The sequence below is a fragment of the Topomyia yanbarensis genome, chromosome 1 (genome assembly GCF_030247195.1).
Source record: "Topomyia yanbarensis strain Yona2022 chromosome 1, ASM3024719v1, whole genome shotgun sequence".
Taxonomy (NCBI): Eukaryota; Metazoa; Arthropoda; class Insecta; order Diptera; family Culicidae; genus Topomyia; species Topomyia yanbarensis.
In genome coordinates, this window is record NC_080670.1 from 49,038,622 (window position 1) to 49,056,336 (window position 17,715).

The following is a 17,715-nucleotide window of genomic DNA, read 5'->3' on the forward strand; positions in this document are numbered from 1 at the left end:
ATTCGCAGAGCAGCTGCTCTGATGTTTTACATTCAAATTCGCAGACGCGGCATGTATCGCTTGTAAGCTTACCAAATTTTTTTTAAGATGATATTTACTAAGACCGTGTCCGGTAAGTAGTCCTGTCGTGGTGCGTAGCTCTTTTTTGTTTAGTAAAAGCAACTCAAGGCTTTTTTTCTCGTTGGGTGAGATAAATTTCTTTGATTGTCGTAGTCCAAGTGTGGTACTCAAATTGTTCTTTATAGCTGTGATTTCCCACTTTTTCAATTCCATTTTGGCACTCGATGAGACTCCACAGCATGGTTCTGGGTCAATAAAATTAGTGGAAGACCCTCCTCTTGCTAGCTCATCAGCTTTTTCATTCCCTGCAACTCAACGATGCCCCGGAACCCAGTATAAATTTACATGATTTTTCTCTGCCAATTGTCGGAGTGCAAGAATACACTCCCATACTAGTTTTGAGCGACATATAGGAGTCCTTAATGCGTTGAGCGCAGCCTATCTGAGAAAATGCAGATATTTGCATACCGCTATTTTCTGTTCAGACATACGTAAGGGCATGCTAGAATGGCATATATTTCTGCTTGAAATACTGTCGGCCAGTATCCCATGGACAAACTAGCGTTTATTCCTGGTCCTGTAATACCAGATCCTGGAATCAGGAATCAGAATATATTGGCTCAAATGGCACGTTCCCCGTACATAGTCGGGGATTTGTGCCTGTAATACCAGATCCTGTCAAATGGTTCTATTTTTACCCATCTGTGAAGAAAATTACTGTGCCTGGGCGGAGACTAGGGCCACTGACCGTTCAGGCTCCATAATTTTGTAAGTAATTTCAAAGTTCGGCATCGCATGCAACCAGTCTTCATTTGCAATGACGAGGTTATTTATAAGAAAATCTTTCAGAACCGCAAGATGTCCTGTTAAATTTCCAGATAATAATTGTTTATGACGACTTATTTTCAATGCGCTTTTTCCGCTTCAAATTGTATCACCTGATGTAGCGGGAGCAGATGCAACATTGCATCTAATGCTTTTGATGGAGTACATCGCATGGCACCGGTTATCGCTCCACAAGCAAGCCTTTAATGTTTACTTAGCTTGTTTGAGTTGATATTTCTTTTGTTTTAGGCCACCAAACTAGCGAGGGATGTTATTCTTGGCTTGACTATTGTAGAGTATAACCAGTGAACCATACTTGGTCTGAGACCCCATTTTTTACCAATTCTTGAGCGTTTTTTCAAAACGTAATATCTGCAATGAGTTACTCTCTTTGTTTACTTTCTCTTCTGTTAATAATTCGGTCACTTTAACATTTATCCCTCAGCTCTTTGCATAATATGCTAGTTAAAACCACCGTCTTTCGATCTGTACTGTAAAATAAGTGAAAAGTGTTATAGTGACGCCGTAAAAATCGAAAGAGAAAGTAAACAAAGAGAGTAACTCATTGCAGATATGACGTTTTGAAAAAACGCTCAAGAATTGTTCTACTGCACACCCAAAGAGCATTAGTTGCCTTGCTTATGAACTGCTCAATGTGAGCATTTCAGTTTGGTTTTTTATCGAGTATCAATCCCAGATACTTTACTTCCCTGCCCTTTTGCTCAGTAAGGGGAATGGGCACGTTGTGCCAGGTTGGTCGAGGCACAATTCGATTGTAAGACAGTGAATGCTTGACGCGCAAAAGTGCCTGAGCCGATGGCAATTAGGCAATCCATGAGACGTTTCGGATCAGCTGATTATTTCTTGTTTACTTATTCTGACGTTACTCCGAAGGGTGCGACGTCCGACAATATCGTTGATTCGATCCAACATCAAACGAATCGGACTAACAAAGTTGTTTGTCGGACGAGTTTTTCTGTTCGCAGGAGTAGACTTGTTGACAGAACCCACCGCTGAATTGTCAAACAAACGTCTAATGGATTGCCTAATCACTGTCAAGGATCAATCGAAGACTTTGAAATGGAAACATGTACCTCATTAAAAGCAGTTTAGTTTACATTGTCATGATTTGCCAACTGCTTCGGGTCAATAAACTATAATATAATATAATATAATTAAAAGTACTTAATATTCAAGTGTGTATGTATCACAAAATATGACTAACCATGTTCCTGTTTCATGTCCGTTGAACCCTACTGAGTGGCCAAAATAACTTTATTTATTCATAACACTCACCTTTTTGTTTCTGTATCGTTTTAGCTCTTTTTTTCTTTGGAGAAGCGGACAAGTAATCGGATAAGGATTTTTTAAGGCTTAATGAAGGCTTAAAGAGACTCATGCATGGGATTATTTAGAATGAACAAGAAGATGATGGTACTTAGTATATATCGCTGATAGAAGACCCGCAACCATATGCACACATAGTGCTGACACCTTAAGCAATATACGATCCCACAAAGCTGAGAAATAAAATATGTACTGCTAGTGTCGCACAATTCAGCGCCCCCACCGGAAGGCTAAAAGAATCCACATTAACATTCCCATAAATAAGATCGCCATTAAAGATATCTTCGTCTAATCTATCTTTCATGTACGAGCGGAATAACCCATGAAATGGACACATAAGAAACTCACTAACAGAACGGAAAAAGGACTAACAAAGAAGAAAGAAATGACAAAGAGAAGCACCAGGACAGGCGGAGAACGCCGACATAACCGGGGAATAAGGTAACATCAAATGTCCTAATCCACTCGTACTTTACAGAGAAAGAAGGGGAAATCTAAAATAGAATCTCTACTCTCAAAAGAACGAGGAATGATAAAGTGGAAAAATAGGCGGTAAATACTAGCGTCAAGGTAAATTATGAAAACGGAAAGGTAAGAATGCATAATCAATGTTAATAATAATAATGTCACCAAATAGAACCAAATGATATTTTTCATATTGAAAAAGGTGTTTAAATGGCGCCCATGCGCTAATCCGTCCTAGTTTAAAATTTGGGTTGAGGGGGGCACGCATTTTGGCCTAGGGCAGAAATGCCGATTAGACCGGATCTACACCAAAAATGTACTATAAGGAAACTATAAGGAAAAGTATCAATCCCAGATACTTTACTTCAGAGGACATTTCAATTACTGTTCCATTGAGCAAAAGTGTTGATATGGAATATTTCCTTTTTCGAATAAATGGGATTATGATTATTTTGGAAGGATTTATGCTCAGGTCCACCTTTTTACACCACTTCGAAGTGAAGTTCAGTGCAGATTGCATTCTATTTGAGATAACATAATTATATTTCCCCTCACGAGGATTACAACATCATCTGCAAATCCAATCACTTCGTATCCCATTTTAGTTATTGATTTCAATAGCTCGTCTGCAACTAATGACCACAATACGGGTGATAGAACTCCGCCTTGAGGACATCCCTTATTTGTTTTCATAGTCAGTGACGTGTTTCCAAGCACGCTAGTTATTTCACAGTTTGTAAGCATTGAGTTGTTCCAATTTATTGTGTAAATATCAAACCCATGTTTTCTCATAGCATTCCGCATTGAACTATGCGATGCGTTGTCGAAAGCTCCTTCAATGATTAAAAAAGCCGCAAGTTAGTTTTCTTTTGTTTCAATAGAATTCTCTAGTTTTCCAACCAACATGTGTAATGCATCTATTGTTGATTTGTTTCTTTGATATGCGAATTGAGGTTCGCTCAGTGGAGAGCCTTTCAAGTACTCTGCTTTAATATGTAAGTCAATCATTTTCTCCATTTATTTCAGAAATATGGAGCTTAGACTGATTGGCCCTAAAGATTTTGGTAGTGATGTATCGCGCTTCCCCGATTTTGGTATAAATATTACCATTGTTTGTCTCCAGCTTGTAGGTATATAGTTTAGTATTAGACTTGCCCTAAACATTTTCGTCAGGCATGGAATGATATGCTGTTTGCTTTTTTATAGCATTACTAGCTAATACCCATCGCGCGTTGCTGCGATATTCAACGAAATAGAAGGAAAACACAATTTGTTCCAAATCGCCATCTGGCAAGCAGATAATCCCCAACCAATATCACACAAACACGCCCCATAACAAATACCTACTGTGTATAAATTTTTACGGTAATCGGTTAAGCCGTTTGGGAGTCTATAAATCATATACATACAAACTTTGACTTTTATATATATACTAGCTAATACCCATCGCGCGTTGCTGCGACTTTCAACTAAATAGGAGGAAAACACAATTTGTTCCGAAGCGCCATCTGGCGGGCAGATAATGCCCAACCAATAGCGCACAAACACGCTCCATAACAAATGCCTACCATGTATAAATTTTTACGCCAATCGGTTAAGCCGTTTGGGAGTTTATAAATCATATACATACAAACATTGACTTTTATACATATAGATATAGAATATAGATAGATAGAGATAGAGATTGGCAGTATTATTTCCATCATGGGCGATTTGAATGGTTCAAAGGAGTCAATCGCCCATTCCACCTTTGCATCTGTAAAGATAGCTCTATTTCGTGAGCTTCGGTACTAGCTTCATACGAGTCAGGCTCTGCTTCAATTTGATTCTGTGTTTGTATATTATTAACCTTTACAGTACCAAGCTAAAATTTTTCTGAAAATTTTGTTTAAATTTTGCTCTCATTTCGTCAATTTTTGACCGAATTGGATGGAACTGGCTTTAAAAGATCTGGAATTTAGTCCAGTTTCTATGTACCGAGTAGTGTTCAAATCCGTGGACCGGTTCCGGAACTAATCCGAATTCCCTTGGGGTATATCCGGCATTCCAGTGGGGTAACGGACGAGTTTTGAAGAAACATCCCATAAATTTAAGTAATTGTATTTTGAAATGTGCTACATATGACTATTTCCCATTGATCCTTCACAATAGACATGAATTGGACCAATCTTGGCCACCGGAGAACTGTTCCGGGAGAACCTAAGAAAATGTATATATTTTTCTATCATTCCAGCGATTTGGGTTCATAGCTTTATACGAATTGCGAGTTCTTCCAGGACCGACTTTTATTCCACCAAATCTCCTCTTTGCTGCACTCTGTCGATGAAGTTGATCAGCTGCTTCTGACGATGGCGGGAAGGCGGGCGGTTTCTTCCGACCGGCCGGGAATACAACGGCCGCGTTCTCCTGCTGGTGTCGTTGGCTGCGCCGGCAGCGGTCCTTGACGTTTAGCTAGGGAGGTCAGCTTGGCTCCTTTGTTGGAACCTCCCTAGCGACGATGGCGAATTATAGCCGGATCTACTCGCTCCCCACGAGAGATCCCAGAAGTCACCGCAGTGTACTTCCCAGGGAGCACCTTTGGCCACCCTGCTTCGCTCTCCTTGAAGCTTAGCTGTGAAGGAGAGATAGGCTCGTTCGGCTGATCCTTCACAGCGAGAGCGGAAAAGCGTCTACTGGGTCCTTTATACTTAGCCGGGGAAGCGAGTTGCTCCTTGGCGCTTAGCTTCCTTTTCCGGCGACCCGACACCAAAACACTTGTCACCGTCGCACACGCGCACTTCACCGCACTGGTTATTGTGGCTGGAAACTGTCCCGGAAAACAAAAAAACTCGGGGCGTCTGTTCGATGCCGTGGTCCGTCACTATCTAAAAACCTCGATGGCCGCCTTCTCCACGACACGAAAAAACAAACACCAACACCAAAAAACCGTACCGCCGCATAACTATGTGTAGCATATCCAGCACACTTATTGCAGCAAGAGGAGAGCGGTTGCCTATCCAACCCCTTTGTTTCTTGTATACAAACTTAAAACAAAAATTAGTACACCTATCTGATTACACAAAACCGTTCGACGATTGTAAGGACGTGACCGCCTACCCCTGAGTCGATTCCTAGTCCCACCAGGAGTACTTGCTCTAAATTTGAAGCAAATCGGACAAGTCTAGCTACCGGACCTACGTGCCTGAAGTTTGTATGGGATTTTTCGACAATTTATATGAAGAAAACCCACTAGCTCGCATTTTCACCACTAGGTGGCACAGTATGCATCGAATTATCACTGTAAGTGAAAATAAGCAATATAATATAATTGTGTATAACTTTGTCGAAGACTGCTAGTCAATTCGGCTTTGTTAAAAGAAGTTATTAAACTTTTAGCGAAGTGGTGTCTGAGTCAGTTTTGCATGGGGCCTAGCAGTGCGTGGTAGTGTATCGGTACTAGGTTCTAACAAACTACACATTTTTGTAGAATAATGGTTAGATTTAGCTGAATAATATGTTCGGAAGAATTGCAATACATAATACGAGTTATGTCTTGGTTAGAAAATTTTAGTGCCACCTGTGACCGCATAGATGGCGCCAACACTAACTTTTCAACGGAGAGAGATAGAAATTAGGTGTCTTCTACAAATATCACTTGTTCTATTTACTATAGAATCCATTCGAAAAATGGGGGTGCTCCCATTGCCCGAGGGGTGATTGAATAGACACAAAAATTTGGGTTTTTATATATTGGCCCTAGATGAGCAATTCCTCCAAATTTGATTCAAATCCGTGAAGGTCGATTACACGTGCCTTGATCACTGCGCGTGGAATGACCCTTACATAGAATACATGGGAATTGAGAGGGACCATCAAGCCACCTGATTGAAACGATTTGGACAGGAAGAGTGGAGTAGCCAGATTCTTGTTGCTAACATTTCGTGAACATTGCGCAGGATTTTCTCCCCACCTATTTAGGCTACTTTTTATAACAATGGCTTGCATTGTAATTGGCTTATATGGTCTTGTTATTGGAAGCAAAAGCTTCCGTAGTACATGTAAGCGAATTCACTTTCCGACCACGCAATTCCTTTTTGGCCCTTCGTACAGTAGCATTCTGAGTATGATCAGAGAGTAATGCTTGAACACGTCATGCTTGTCGTGTAAAGATTGCTCAGTGCTATGGAGAGTGTTCCTGTTACAAAGGTGGTAGTACCACCGCCACCACTACATCTACTGACCACCCCTTTCAAATGACACCCATACTTATGGTTTTCACTGTTGTTTGTAGTAACCGGAAGCCACCATATTGGTTTTCGAAAATGGCGTCAAAAATCACTTTATGACTACCCCTTTCTGATACCTATACTGATGATAGTTTTCGCTGTTTTGCAGTAACAGGAAACCGCAAACTTGGTTTTCAAAACTGCATAAACAATCAATTTCGTACTTCTTCTCACCAATCCCTTTCAAATAACACCTATATTGATGGTAGTTTTCACTGCTTTTTGGAAACCGGCAGCCGCCATCTTGGTTTTCAAAATGGCGTCAATCATCAATTTCCGTCTCCTGCTGACACCCCTTTCAAATGACACCCATATTGATGACGGTTTTCACTGTTTCTTTGGAACAGGAACCCGCCATTTTGGTTTTCGAATTGGCGTCAAAAATCATTTTCCGGCTTTTGCTGATCGCTAGCGCTTTACAATGACGCCATTATTGGTGGCAGTTTGCATTGCACTGCGATAACCGGAAACCGCCATCTTGGTTTTGAAAATGGCGTCAAAAAGCAATTTCTGTCTTCTATTGACCACTCCCTTTCGAATGACACCCATATTGATGATGCTTTTCACTGTTTTGTGGTAACCGGAAGCTGCCATCTTGGTTTTCAAAATGGCGTCAAATGTCCATCCGTACGGAACCGGTGCCGGAATGGCCTTGAGGGAGCTGTAGAACCGTATGATTGGAAGAACTTCGCATTTCGTATAAAGCTATGAACCCAAATCGCTGGAATGATAGAAAAATATATACATTTTCTTAGGTTCTCCCGGAACAGTTCTCCGGTGGCCAAGATTGGTCCAATTCATGTCGATTGTGAAGGATCAATGGGAAATAGTCATATGTAGCACATTTCAAAATACAATTACTTAAATTTATGGGATGTTTCTTCAAAACTCGTCCGTCACCCCACTGGGATGCCGGATATACCCCAAGGGAATTCGGATTAATTCCGGAACTGGTCCACGGATTTGAACACTACACGGTACATAGAAACTGGACTAAATTCCAGATCTTTTAAAGCCGATTCCATCCAATTCGGTCAAAAATTGACGAAATGAGAGCAAAATTTAAACAAAATTTTCAGAAAAATTTTAGCTTGGTACTGTAAAGGTTAAAGGGAAACGAACCAGGAAAATGTTTCTCCATCATGATACTAAGTGTTTCTTGGGCACTTGCGAAGAAACAAAACGTCCACTGTGTCAGAGATTCGCTCAACACTGTAAGGGCAAGGCCCATGATACTTCGTTCACGACTGGCATATTTTTCCCCGCCAACCATTCAGTCCTCAACACGGAGATGCATCTTGACTTAAAGATTTCTGCGTTCAATCGCCTCTTACGACCTGGGAGCAGAAAACCAGAGGATCCATTCTTGGCTGAGATACTTCAACCCGCCGGATGCCACACGGCCTATCGGCTGTTTTTTCAGAGAAAGATAATAGACTTATCAGCCTCCTAGTGGATCACAGCCATCATGACAAGTTCGTCCGTACACACCGAAATTTGAAGACAGAAACCCAACAAATTTCAGCGAACTTCCATCAGCTGAAAACCTCAGCAAACCCCAAATTGTTGAAAACCCAGTAAAATGTTTGGCAGAATGCGAAAAAAAATAGGTGTGTAGAGTGAACAGTCCACTGCATCACTGACATAGGAATGCAGGAAGGGCTTCATACTGGGAAGTTTGCGGATCCGTTCGCCATTCAGAATATTTTAAACCCCCTCAATAATTTTAACCATAGCACGGGTCGCATGACACTATGGAATTGGGGTGGTCCGTAGTGCAATTCTTAGCCGGTTGAAACAACCACTACCGACACTACACGGCTTATCTAGGCTATTCGGAGAAGGAAGCTGGCATTGAAGGACAGCTTCCATAGATGGCCGAGCAGCCCGATCATACTTAGTTCGACTGGTGTGTTTATAAGAATACCATCTCTATCACTTGAAATGTAAATGTATTTTAACATTTTATTTTAAGCTCGTAGTTTTCAGTAGCAGTTTGATCTCTCGCACTTTAAAAGTGCGGAGTCCAGACTAGTGGATCGGTGGTTGAGTGGTAAGCGTGATCGCCACTCATCCCAGTTGGTTTGGGTTCATTCCCAGCTGAGGTCGTTCAGATTTTTCCGAGGTGAAAAAATTCTGTAGTCACGCCTTCCTTCGGAATTCGGAAGGGAAGTAAAGCCGTTGGTCCCACGGTCCATGAGTTTGATGGGTCGATATCTAGTCCAGATAGTTGAGTCACCTCTCTGGCCTCGTAGCGGAAATTGGCCGACGAAAAATAACTAGAACATGAAGAAAGCTAGTAGAAAGTGCGCAATATAAAGCTGGCTTTACTGTAATGACGTATTTTCTATAGAGTACTTGACATTCTGTAACTGTATTAGTGTGTTCAACGATTTGTTTTCCTCCACCTGTCATAATTTCTGATAGGTGGAGGAAAACAAATCGAAAATAACTTTTTGGTCAGATTATTTGTATTGTAGATTCATACCAGCCGGTATTGTACGTCTTCGAAATAAGTTTCAACGTGATACAGAGCATTTAAACACTATCATAAATACTTTTGGCCAGCGATTTCAAACGTTTAAATTGACTGACAGTTTTAATTGACTGACAGCTGGAGGAAAACAAACCCCCAAGTAGTGTGAGTGAAATCATTTACATAGAACTCTAATAGACGAACCAGGGTCATGTTCTAACCGCAATTGTTGTCAAAATGTATGAACTGACAGAAGTTGAGGTTGGAGTCGGTTTTGGTTTTATGGTCAAGCAAAAACGACATAAGCACCCAAGCGCGAACGGAACAAAGAAAGTTGGAACTCACACACGTCGAACAATGCAACCGTACTTTTTCAATTCGTGTGGTGGCATTGTTCGGCGCATGTCTGGAAAATCAAAATGTGCAAAAAATATTCCCAAAATCTAAATCAAAATCTTATCAACTTTTACATCAATGCATCCGGCAGCTCTGTTTCTGGAGCAACCTTATACATGTACATGTATACATGACGATAACAAAGTAAAGGGTTAGTATAAATACAATCATCGTCTCTGGAACAAACCTATTATTTATTTGTTTATTTATTATTGTAGCCGGCTATTCGAGGTTGCAATCGACGTATCACCATTATAACAACATTATATCACTGCTATATTTCTCCTTAGTGAAGAACAATTTTGTTAAAAAACTATTTTTCTCCATCAAGGAGAAAATTGTTTACCACCATCTTTGCGCGTGAAGAGCACAAAACCTATAACTAAATTAATTATGGAATCAGCGTTTCGACTTCGTCTCATCAGAATTCGACGCTAACTTAGTTAAAGGACTAAGCTAGCGCCGGATTGTCTCCGTTTTTTTTGGAGCTAGCGCCAATCCCGCGCTAATTTAGTCCGTTAACTAAGTTAGTGTCGGATTCTGATGAGACGAAGTCAAAACGCAAATTCCATAACTAACATTATATCGCTATTATGCCAAACGTAGAAGTATGGTAAGCAACTGTCACATTCACAAAGTACGGCTCTGTTTTGCAACCCAAAAAATGACGTGTTTCGGGTTATAGTTATTCCCAGACGTTACAGGTTCACAAAAATGGGAAACCAACTGTAGGCTTTCTCTTTTACTACAAACCACTGTTCATGTTTCCTAGAAATGCACTCATTCATTTTACAAAAATATACCGCAAACAAAGACTACAGACGCCAAACAATCGACGTAAGCTTACCATCTAACCTGTTAACAACCGAATCTTATTTGACCCTGAACTATTACTTAGCTCGCCGCATGCACGGCCTTCCGTGCGGCCTCATCGAGATCCTGCGCCAAACCCATCTGTAGTCCCGATTCCTGCAGTATTTTTTTCGCCGCGTTCACATTGGTTCCTTCAAGTCGCACTATCAGGGGCACCTTCAGTCCAATCGTTTTGGAAGCGTTCACGATCCCATTGGCAATCGTAGCACAATTCACGATGCCACCAAAAACATTCACCAAAATTGCTTTTACATTTTCATCGGAAATCAAAATTTGGAATGCTTTTAGCACCTGGTCTTCCTTTACACTGCCACCTACGTCAAGAAAATTAGCCGGGCTACCACCGTTAAGCTTGATGATATCCATGGTGGCCATTGCTAGTCCAGCTCCGTTCACTAGACAACCAATGTTACCCTGCATCGCAATGTAATTCAAATTAAACTTGCTAGCTTCAATCTCCTTCGGATCGGAATCCTCATGGGTATCCATGGCGAATATATCCTTTTGGCGAAACTCGGCATTGTCATCGAAGTTTAATTTAGCATCCACTGAAATTACCCGACCGTCGTCAGTCTCGGCCAACGGATTGATTTCGATCTGGGTTGCATCAACTTTGAGGAATAGACCGTACAGTTTCACAATTTCGTCTGCAGCCTTTGCAATCAGTGGACCTTTAAATTCTAGAAACCGAGCAACCTCCTCTGCCTGGGCGCGCGTTATGCCTTCAATCGCAATTGGAATTGTTTTGATTTTCTCCGGAGTTTCTTCCGCTACGGCCTCGATATCCATTCCACCGGCCGGTGAAGCGATGAGCACCGGACCGTTATGTGCGCGGTCCATCAATATTGACAGGTACGTTTCTCGAACAATATTGATACTGTCGGCTACCATCACTTTATTCACCAGAATTCCGTCCTTAGGAGTTTGTTTTGTTATTAGTCTAGCACCGATCATCCTTTTCACCAAGGGAATCACCTGGGACCGTCTATTGGATAAAAAACACACTGTTACTAACGTTAGACTAACAAACAATACATACATACTCTTTAGTGATGTGAACACCACCTTTGAAGCCATTATCAAAATGACCTTTACCCCGGCCGCCGGCAAGAATCTGTGCCTTCACAACGTACTCGTTAACGTCTACGTAATAAAATATGAACTGGAATCTATCATTCACGACTATGAACTAATAACTACTCACTGAAGCCTTTGAGAGCATCTTCATCTTTCTTTCCTTCAAGAACTCGAAAGGCTTGAATCGATACACCACCAGCTTCTAGTAGTCTTTTACTCTGGTACTCCAACAAGTTGAGATTGCGGGTGGATGTCCGTAGTACCTAGAAACAAAATGGTTACGTATATTTGCAACATAAAACCAAATAACTTACATGTTTATAAGAAGCTCGAGCCAGCAGCTTGGGATACACTCTGGACAGTGCTAGTGAAGTCATATTTGTTTGAATGACTCAAAATTGTACCTTGTGAGCTTCGTAACTTTCTGAAACAGAATGAAGTATCATTATCTTCATTTTGACTGTATGATTCCTGATAAGGCGAGGTAAATAATTTTCATCAACATTCATCTCATGTGTACATGTAAATAGCCGATTTAGTATTACCTCGAGGAACACTGATAACATGATTCGCATTGATAAATCAATTATTGCAGTAGTAATTCAAACAAGAAATTACGAAACATTTGTTTAAAACGATTTATCGAAATTGTGAATTACTACACAATAGCGGAGAAAGGGTTAGTATTACGACATCATCAGCCAGCAAGAATACCAAACTATGTTGTATTATAACAAATTTGAAAATAATAACTACCTAGTTCATTAAAATTATTCGTGCTTGTTATAAATAATGATATTACTATGCGTCTCTGTACATCACAAGAATAAGTCTAATTCATTATCAGCTACATTCTGTTCAAAACATAGTCCGACTTTACTTACCTACTCAAAAATCTACACGTCCTGCGAATCGGACACGGACTGTTGACGTTTATTCGTGTCGCACACTCACACATGATTCCGTTCTGTTACGCACGCCCGCCCATCCGTTGGTGTACGAAATTGCGTGGGGCGTAGGCCTCCATTTTAGCGTATTCTGATTGGCGAAACGACTCTAATTTTGAATCAATTCAAGCATGATTTTTGAAAACAGCGAAACTCGCACTTGACCCAAACAGAGAAAACGGCGATGACATTTTCGAAGTTTTGTTTTAAATGTTATTTAAAAACCATATCGATTTTTACACCAATTATTCATCCAAAATGCTCACCAAAGACGCCTTTCCATTGAATGGAACGCACATTCGCGATCAAGACATTTAAAAGAGCGGATTGAAGAAAAATTAAAGTTACGATGTTATTAGTATCACGCTCACAGTTTCGTCGTTTTACTTTCGTTGGTTTGGTATATTTGTTGCACTTACGTTATTTCAGTTTCGTCAATTGTGGTGACTAATCTTATCATTTTTAATCAATTCTATGACTGAACTGTTCCGCCGAGGCAGTATGCCAATGAGGACAACCAACATTTGTAGTTTGTCACTTTTGAGCAGTGTGTTGAAGACAAATAAAGGTTACGTTATTCTGAGCATCACTCTTACACTTTCGACATTTTTCAATCAGTCGATTTTAGTGTCTCATTTTTGCTCGCATTGTCACAAGTATTTAGATTTGATCTACTGTAGGATATATTTAGATAATCAAAAATAAAAATGTGCTGAAAGTGCATTAGTGGTGCTTAGAATAACATTACTTGCATTCTTTTTCTCTAAAATATTGGCTAGAATTAAGGAACTGCGTGCTCTTGTTCCCCTTATAGAAACATTACCTATATTGAGCATTTTAGTAGAAAGATTGTAGTATATTTTAATGATTTAGTTACAAAAACCGATTAAATTAAAATAACGTAAGTGTCACAGCAGTACCAAACCTAACGTAACTAACATGACGAAACTGTATTTATGCACTGTTGACGTGTCAGTTGTTTGTTCGTCATTATTTCGATTGCGCATTTTTCAGCTGCATTACCGAATAATGAAACGAATGTTTGTCAGCATGTACATTAAGATGCGTAGAATGCGGGGGAGTGATAATCTCAGTTTGTTTACATTTGTTAGTTACGGTGTTTTCAAAAATCATGCTTGAATTGACCCACTCAACCAATCGGAATGATGTGTGGTTTCCGTCAGAATCTCGGCTCAAATGACAACCGACTCGATTTAGAAACGGTAGTTTCATTTGAGTCCGAAATTCGGCGATACTCAACCGGAGCTCTGGCTAAAATTCTGGGAGAGTTCCGTAAGAGGTTGCCAGTAAAGTTCAACCAGAATTTAGCTGGAATTCTGACTGGTTTTACATTATTACTGCTCCAGTGATACAACCGATTCTAATTAGAAACGGTTGTGTCACTGCTGCAGGAATACCCCCTAAGGCTGTTCGCAACGCTGATGTATTTTATATGAGCTGTTCTATTTTACATCACCGACTAAAACAGATCGATCGCAATGCTTAAATGCAGTTCTATTTTTCGAGCACATTTTTGAATCAGGTTTAGAACAGCTCGACTATTGTTTTAAATTTTTCACAATTTGGAACACGAATAGAACACTGTTTTAAAAATATTTCATTAGTATGTGTGACGACTGGCAGCAGAAAAAACAATATGTGTCACCAAAGCGATAAACAATAACAAAATAAAATAAACAATATTTAGAACAAGTCATCATTTAAATCATCAACTGTTGTTACGGCATTTAATTAGCAAGGGACTGGAAGGTGAAGTATATTTTTCAAGATTGCAACAACCGATTCAGTCGGAATCGGTTGTTGCATTTGAGTTGGAATCCATACTGACTCCATTCAGAAATCCGAACCGGTTCCGGAACTGGCCCAGCCCCAGTTAAGCTCAGCCGGAAATGAACTGGAATTCTGGCTGGTTCCAGTTCGTATTCCGGCTCCAGTGATTTGGAATCCATACTGACTCCATTCAGAATTCCGAATGATTTGACCGGGGGGCAGCTAGGCCCATTAGTTCGACACCTATTGCCTCCAGAGCACTCTAGTTAGAGTGTGGCCAAGAGGCCATGACGTATCCAAACTAACATGGAATTTGACGTATACACAATAGAAATAAGTCAAATTTTATGTTCGTTTGGATACGTCATGACCTCTTGGCCACCCACTGAGACGTCCATAAATTGTTTCAAAATCGTTCAACACGGGTCCAACGATGGACGTTTGTTGAACGGTTATTTGGACGTTGTCCAAATTGGTTCAATGAACGTCCTTCATTGGACGATTTTGAAACCAACCGTTCTTAGAGGGCGCACTCTACCCACTGAGACGTCCAAAAAATTGTTTCAAAATCGTTCAACACGGGTCCAATGATGGACGTTCGTTGAACGGTTTTTTGGACGTTGTCCAAATTGGTCCAACGAACGTCCTGCATTGGACGATTTTGAAACCAACCGTTCTTAGAGGGTAACTAGAGTGCTCTAATTGCCCCGGATACACACACTCAGTTAAGCTCAGCCGGAAATGAACCGGAATTCTAGATGGTTCCAGTTCGTATTCCGGTTCCAGTGACACAACCGATTCTAGTTAGAGTCGGTTTGTGTGACTGGAGCCGGAATACGAACTGGAACCAGCTAGAATTCCAGTTCATTTCTGGTTGAGTTTAACCGGGAATGGGATACAACACACGGTAAAAAAAACTTTACCCATTTTATGTACTCAAATTGCCCATTTTCGGAAGGTATTCGAGCTGTCAAAAAATGGGTATATTTTGTTTCTAACAATGAGTACTTTTTATCTATTTCACAACTACTCGATGAGGTAATGCCAATGGGTATATTGATCTTAACAATGGGTGAAAAATCCTCAAAAATTATTTCAAGCGAGTAACCCTGCAAACTAAGGATCGTAGCGGGAACTTCAAATTATCGGCCTGCATCGGAGTCCGTAGCGGAAACGGAACATTTCGGCAATGCTCCGAAAACAATGGCTGTTTAGACTACTGAGGATGTGCAAATATGCACCAGTTCGGTATTTTTAGAGCAGCCAAAAGATCCAGCCATCAAAAATATATATCCAGTTGACGCTTTTATTTTGTTGAGAAGTTTTGGAATAGGATCTCAATCTAGATTATTATACTTTTATAAGGAGACAATAATGTGAAATGATTATTATTTTATGTTTTTTTTTAAATTCAGGAATAATTCTATTGACAGTATTTTTCATTCTGGCGCGAATTTCATGAATGGGTATTTTTGACGCATTTGGTTGTAACAGTTCTGCGAAAAATAATGGGTGAAACATACCCAGGTTGACGTACAAGATCTGTACTCATTTATGGGTACAAACTTTTACCCATTTAATGGGTTATTCCACTTTTATTGAAAATGCTGAAAATGCTAGTTTTCTACGCATTAATGGGTACTTTATTTTATCAGTGCGAATGGAGTCAGTATGGAAATCAAATCAAAAATCAAATGCAACAACCGATTCTGAGTCGAAATCGGTTGTTGCATTTGATTTGGAATACATACTGACTCCATTGAGGATTCCGAATCAAATTCCGAATGATTTGACCGGGAGTGACTGTAACTGCCCTACAGTAACTGATGGTTTCAAAATCGCCCAATTGACCATTGTATGAAATGCCCTAACCTCAAAAATTTGACAAGTGCTGGTCCTTTTGTTTACGGTTTGGACTTAACAATTATGGATTCCATTAAAATAAGCTTAGTGCTAACAATCAATTCTCAAGAAATTTTACGCAAAACTACTTACCGATTCAGATAACACTAGAAGTAATTGATAAACAGATAACTAATTCACTTATTAGATCTTTCATATACATTTTCCCACAGTAGAAAAAGGCACAATTTAATTGAAAGGCGTTCTAGAGAACATTTATACTTCTAAAAACATTATTCCCAATATATTATATATGCTTCCCAATATATCATTTCGAAAATACGAATAATCTCTAAGTTAAAAATGTAATCAACAGGACCACCACCTGTCACATTTAATGCATGACGTCACTGTGCAGTGACCAATGAAGGACGTTTGTAGGACCAACGCTGGACGACCTGCGACCGGTTCTGATTGGAATCAGTTGTGCCAGTAGAGCCGGTATTCTGACCAAAGCTGCCCCGAATTTCGGCCAGTTTTACTGGGTAAGTGGGACCCAGTAAAGATCAATCGGAAATGAGTCGGAATTCGGAGTCTGGTTCTAATTGCTGTTCCGACTGGAGCCGGAATGCGAATTAGAACCAGTCAGCATTCCGGCTGAACTTAACTGGGCGATGATGTATGCAGAGATGCCAGATTTGCAGACAAGTCAGCAAATTGGCAGACTTAATTTAAGCTGCAGATTTTTTCTATGACGCAGATATTTGCAGATTTTTTAATTTGGTTGCAGATATTCGCAGATTTTTTAGTTTGGCTGCAGATATTTACAGATTTTTGAATATAAAGACTTTTGGTTACACTAGCTTTCCTGACATTTTTTTGTTCTTCCCAGCAGCGATGCCAGATTTACAGACATGTCTGTATTTTACAGACTTTTGATGGTCTCCTACAGACGTAATCAGAAATCTACAGACTTTTAAAAGAGTAATAGTATTTAACAAAATTGCACTTGAATAATTTTATCCGAATACGAGTGATTCCTTCACAATAGTTTACAAATTTCAAGCTACTTTTAAAGTAATAACGTAGTGTAAATAAAGTTTAAACAACCGTCTACAGACTTTTACAGACATTTTCATTATTCTTCTACAGACATTTCACAAAAACATGTGGCATCGCTGCTTCCCAGACTTAAAATTATTATTGCAGACATTTGAAAAAAGTACCTGGCATCTCTGGATGTATGTGTAACAGCGCCACTACAAATGCGGTGCTTAATACGAGAACCGAACAGAATGAATGAAACGGGCGAAAAAAATAACGTTCAAAGCAGTGGCGAAAAGTAGCCGAA

General features: G+C 40.0%; 1 protein-coding gene across 3 annotated transcripts; it reads right to left on the reverse strand.

Moving 5' to 3' along the window:
• Window positions 1–10,592: 10,592 nt before the first annotated feature.
• Window positions 10,593–12,823, reverse strand: LOC131677567 (succinate--CoA ligase [GDP-forming] subunit beta, mitochondrial). 3 transcript variants are annotated; one of them, XM_058957450.1, is made up of 5 exons: window positions 12,669–12,823; window positions 12,099–12,208; window positions 11,912–12,047; window positions 11,751–11,850; window positions 10,593–11,692 (listed from the first exon to the last, which is right to left on the reverse strand). In XM_058957450.1, exons 2-5 carry the CDS (start codon window positions 12,159–12,161, stop codon window positions 10,729–10,731), a joined length of 1,263 nt encoding a protein of 420 aa, XP_058813433.1. In that variant the 5' UTR covers window positions 12,162–12,208; window positions 12,669–12,823; the 3' UTR covers window positions 10,593–10,728. The 3 variants fall into 3 exon arrangements, with proteins under 3 accessions (XP_058813433.1, XP_058813434.1, XP_058813435.1); XM_058957451.1 differs by lacking the exon at window positions 12,669–12,823 and adding an exon at window positions 12,541–12,659; XM_058957452.1 differs by lacking the exon at window positions 12,669–12,823 and adding an exon at window positions 12,330–12,462.
• Window positions 12,824–17,715: the final 4,892 nt, after the last annotated feature.

What these genes read in the sequence shown, in the direction of transcription:
- LOC131677567 (XM_058957450.1), bottom strand. Translation starts at nt 12,161, where the DNA reads ATGACTTCACTAGCACTGTCCAGAGTGTATCCCAAGCTGCTGGCTCGA. An exon ending in AGATGCTCTCAAAGGCTTCA is followed by an intron (nt 11,851 to 11,911) that starts GTGAGTAGTTAT and finishes TTTATTACGTAG; the next exon opens with ACGTTAACGAGTACGTTGTG. An exon ending in GGTGTTCACATCACTAAAGA is followed by an intron (nt 11,693 to 11,750) that starts GTATGTATGTAT and finishes TTTATCCAATAG; the next exon opens with ACGGTCCCAGGTGATTCCCT.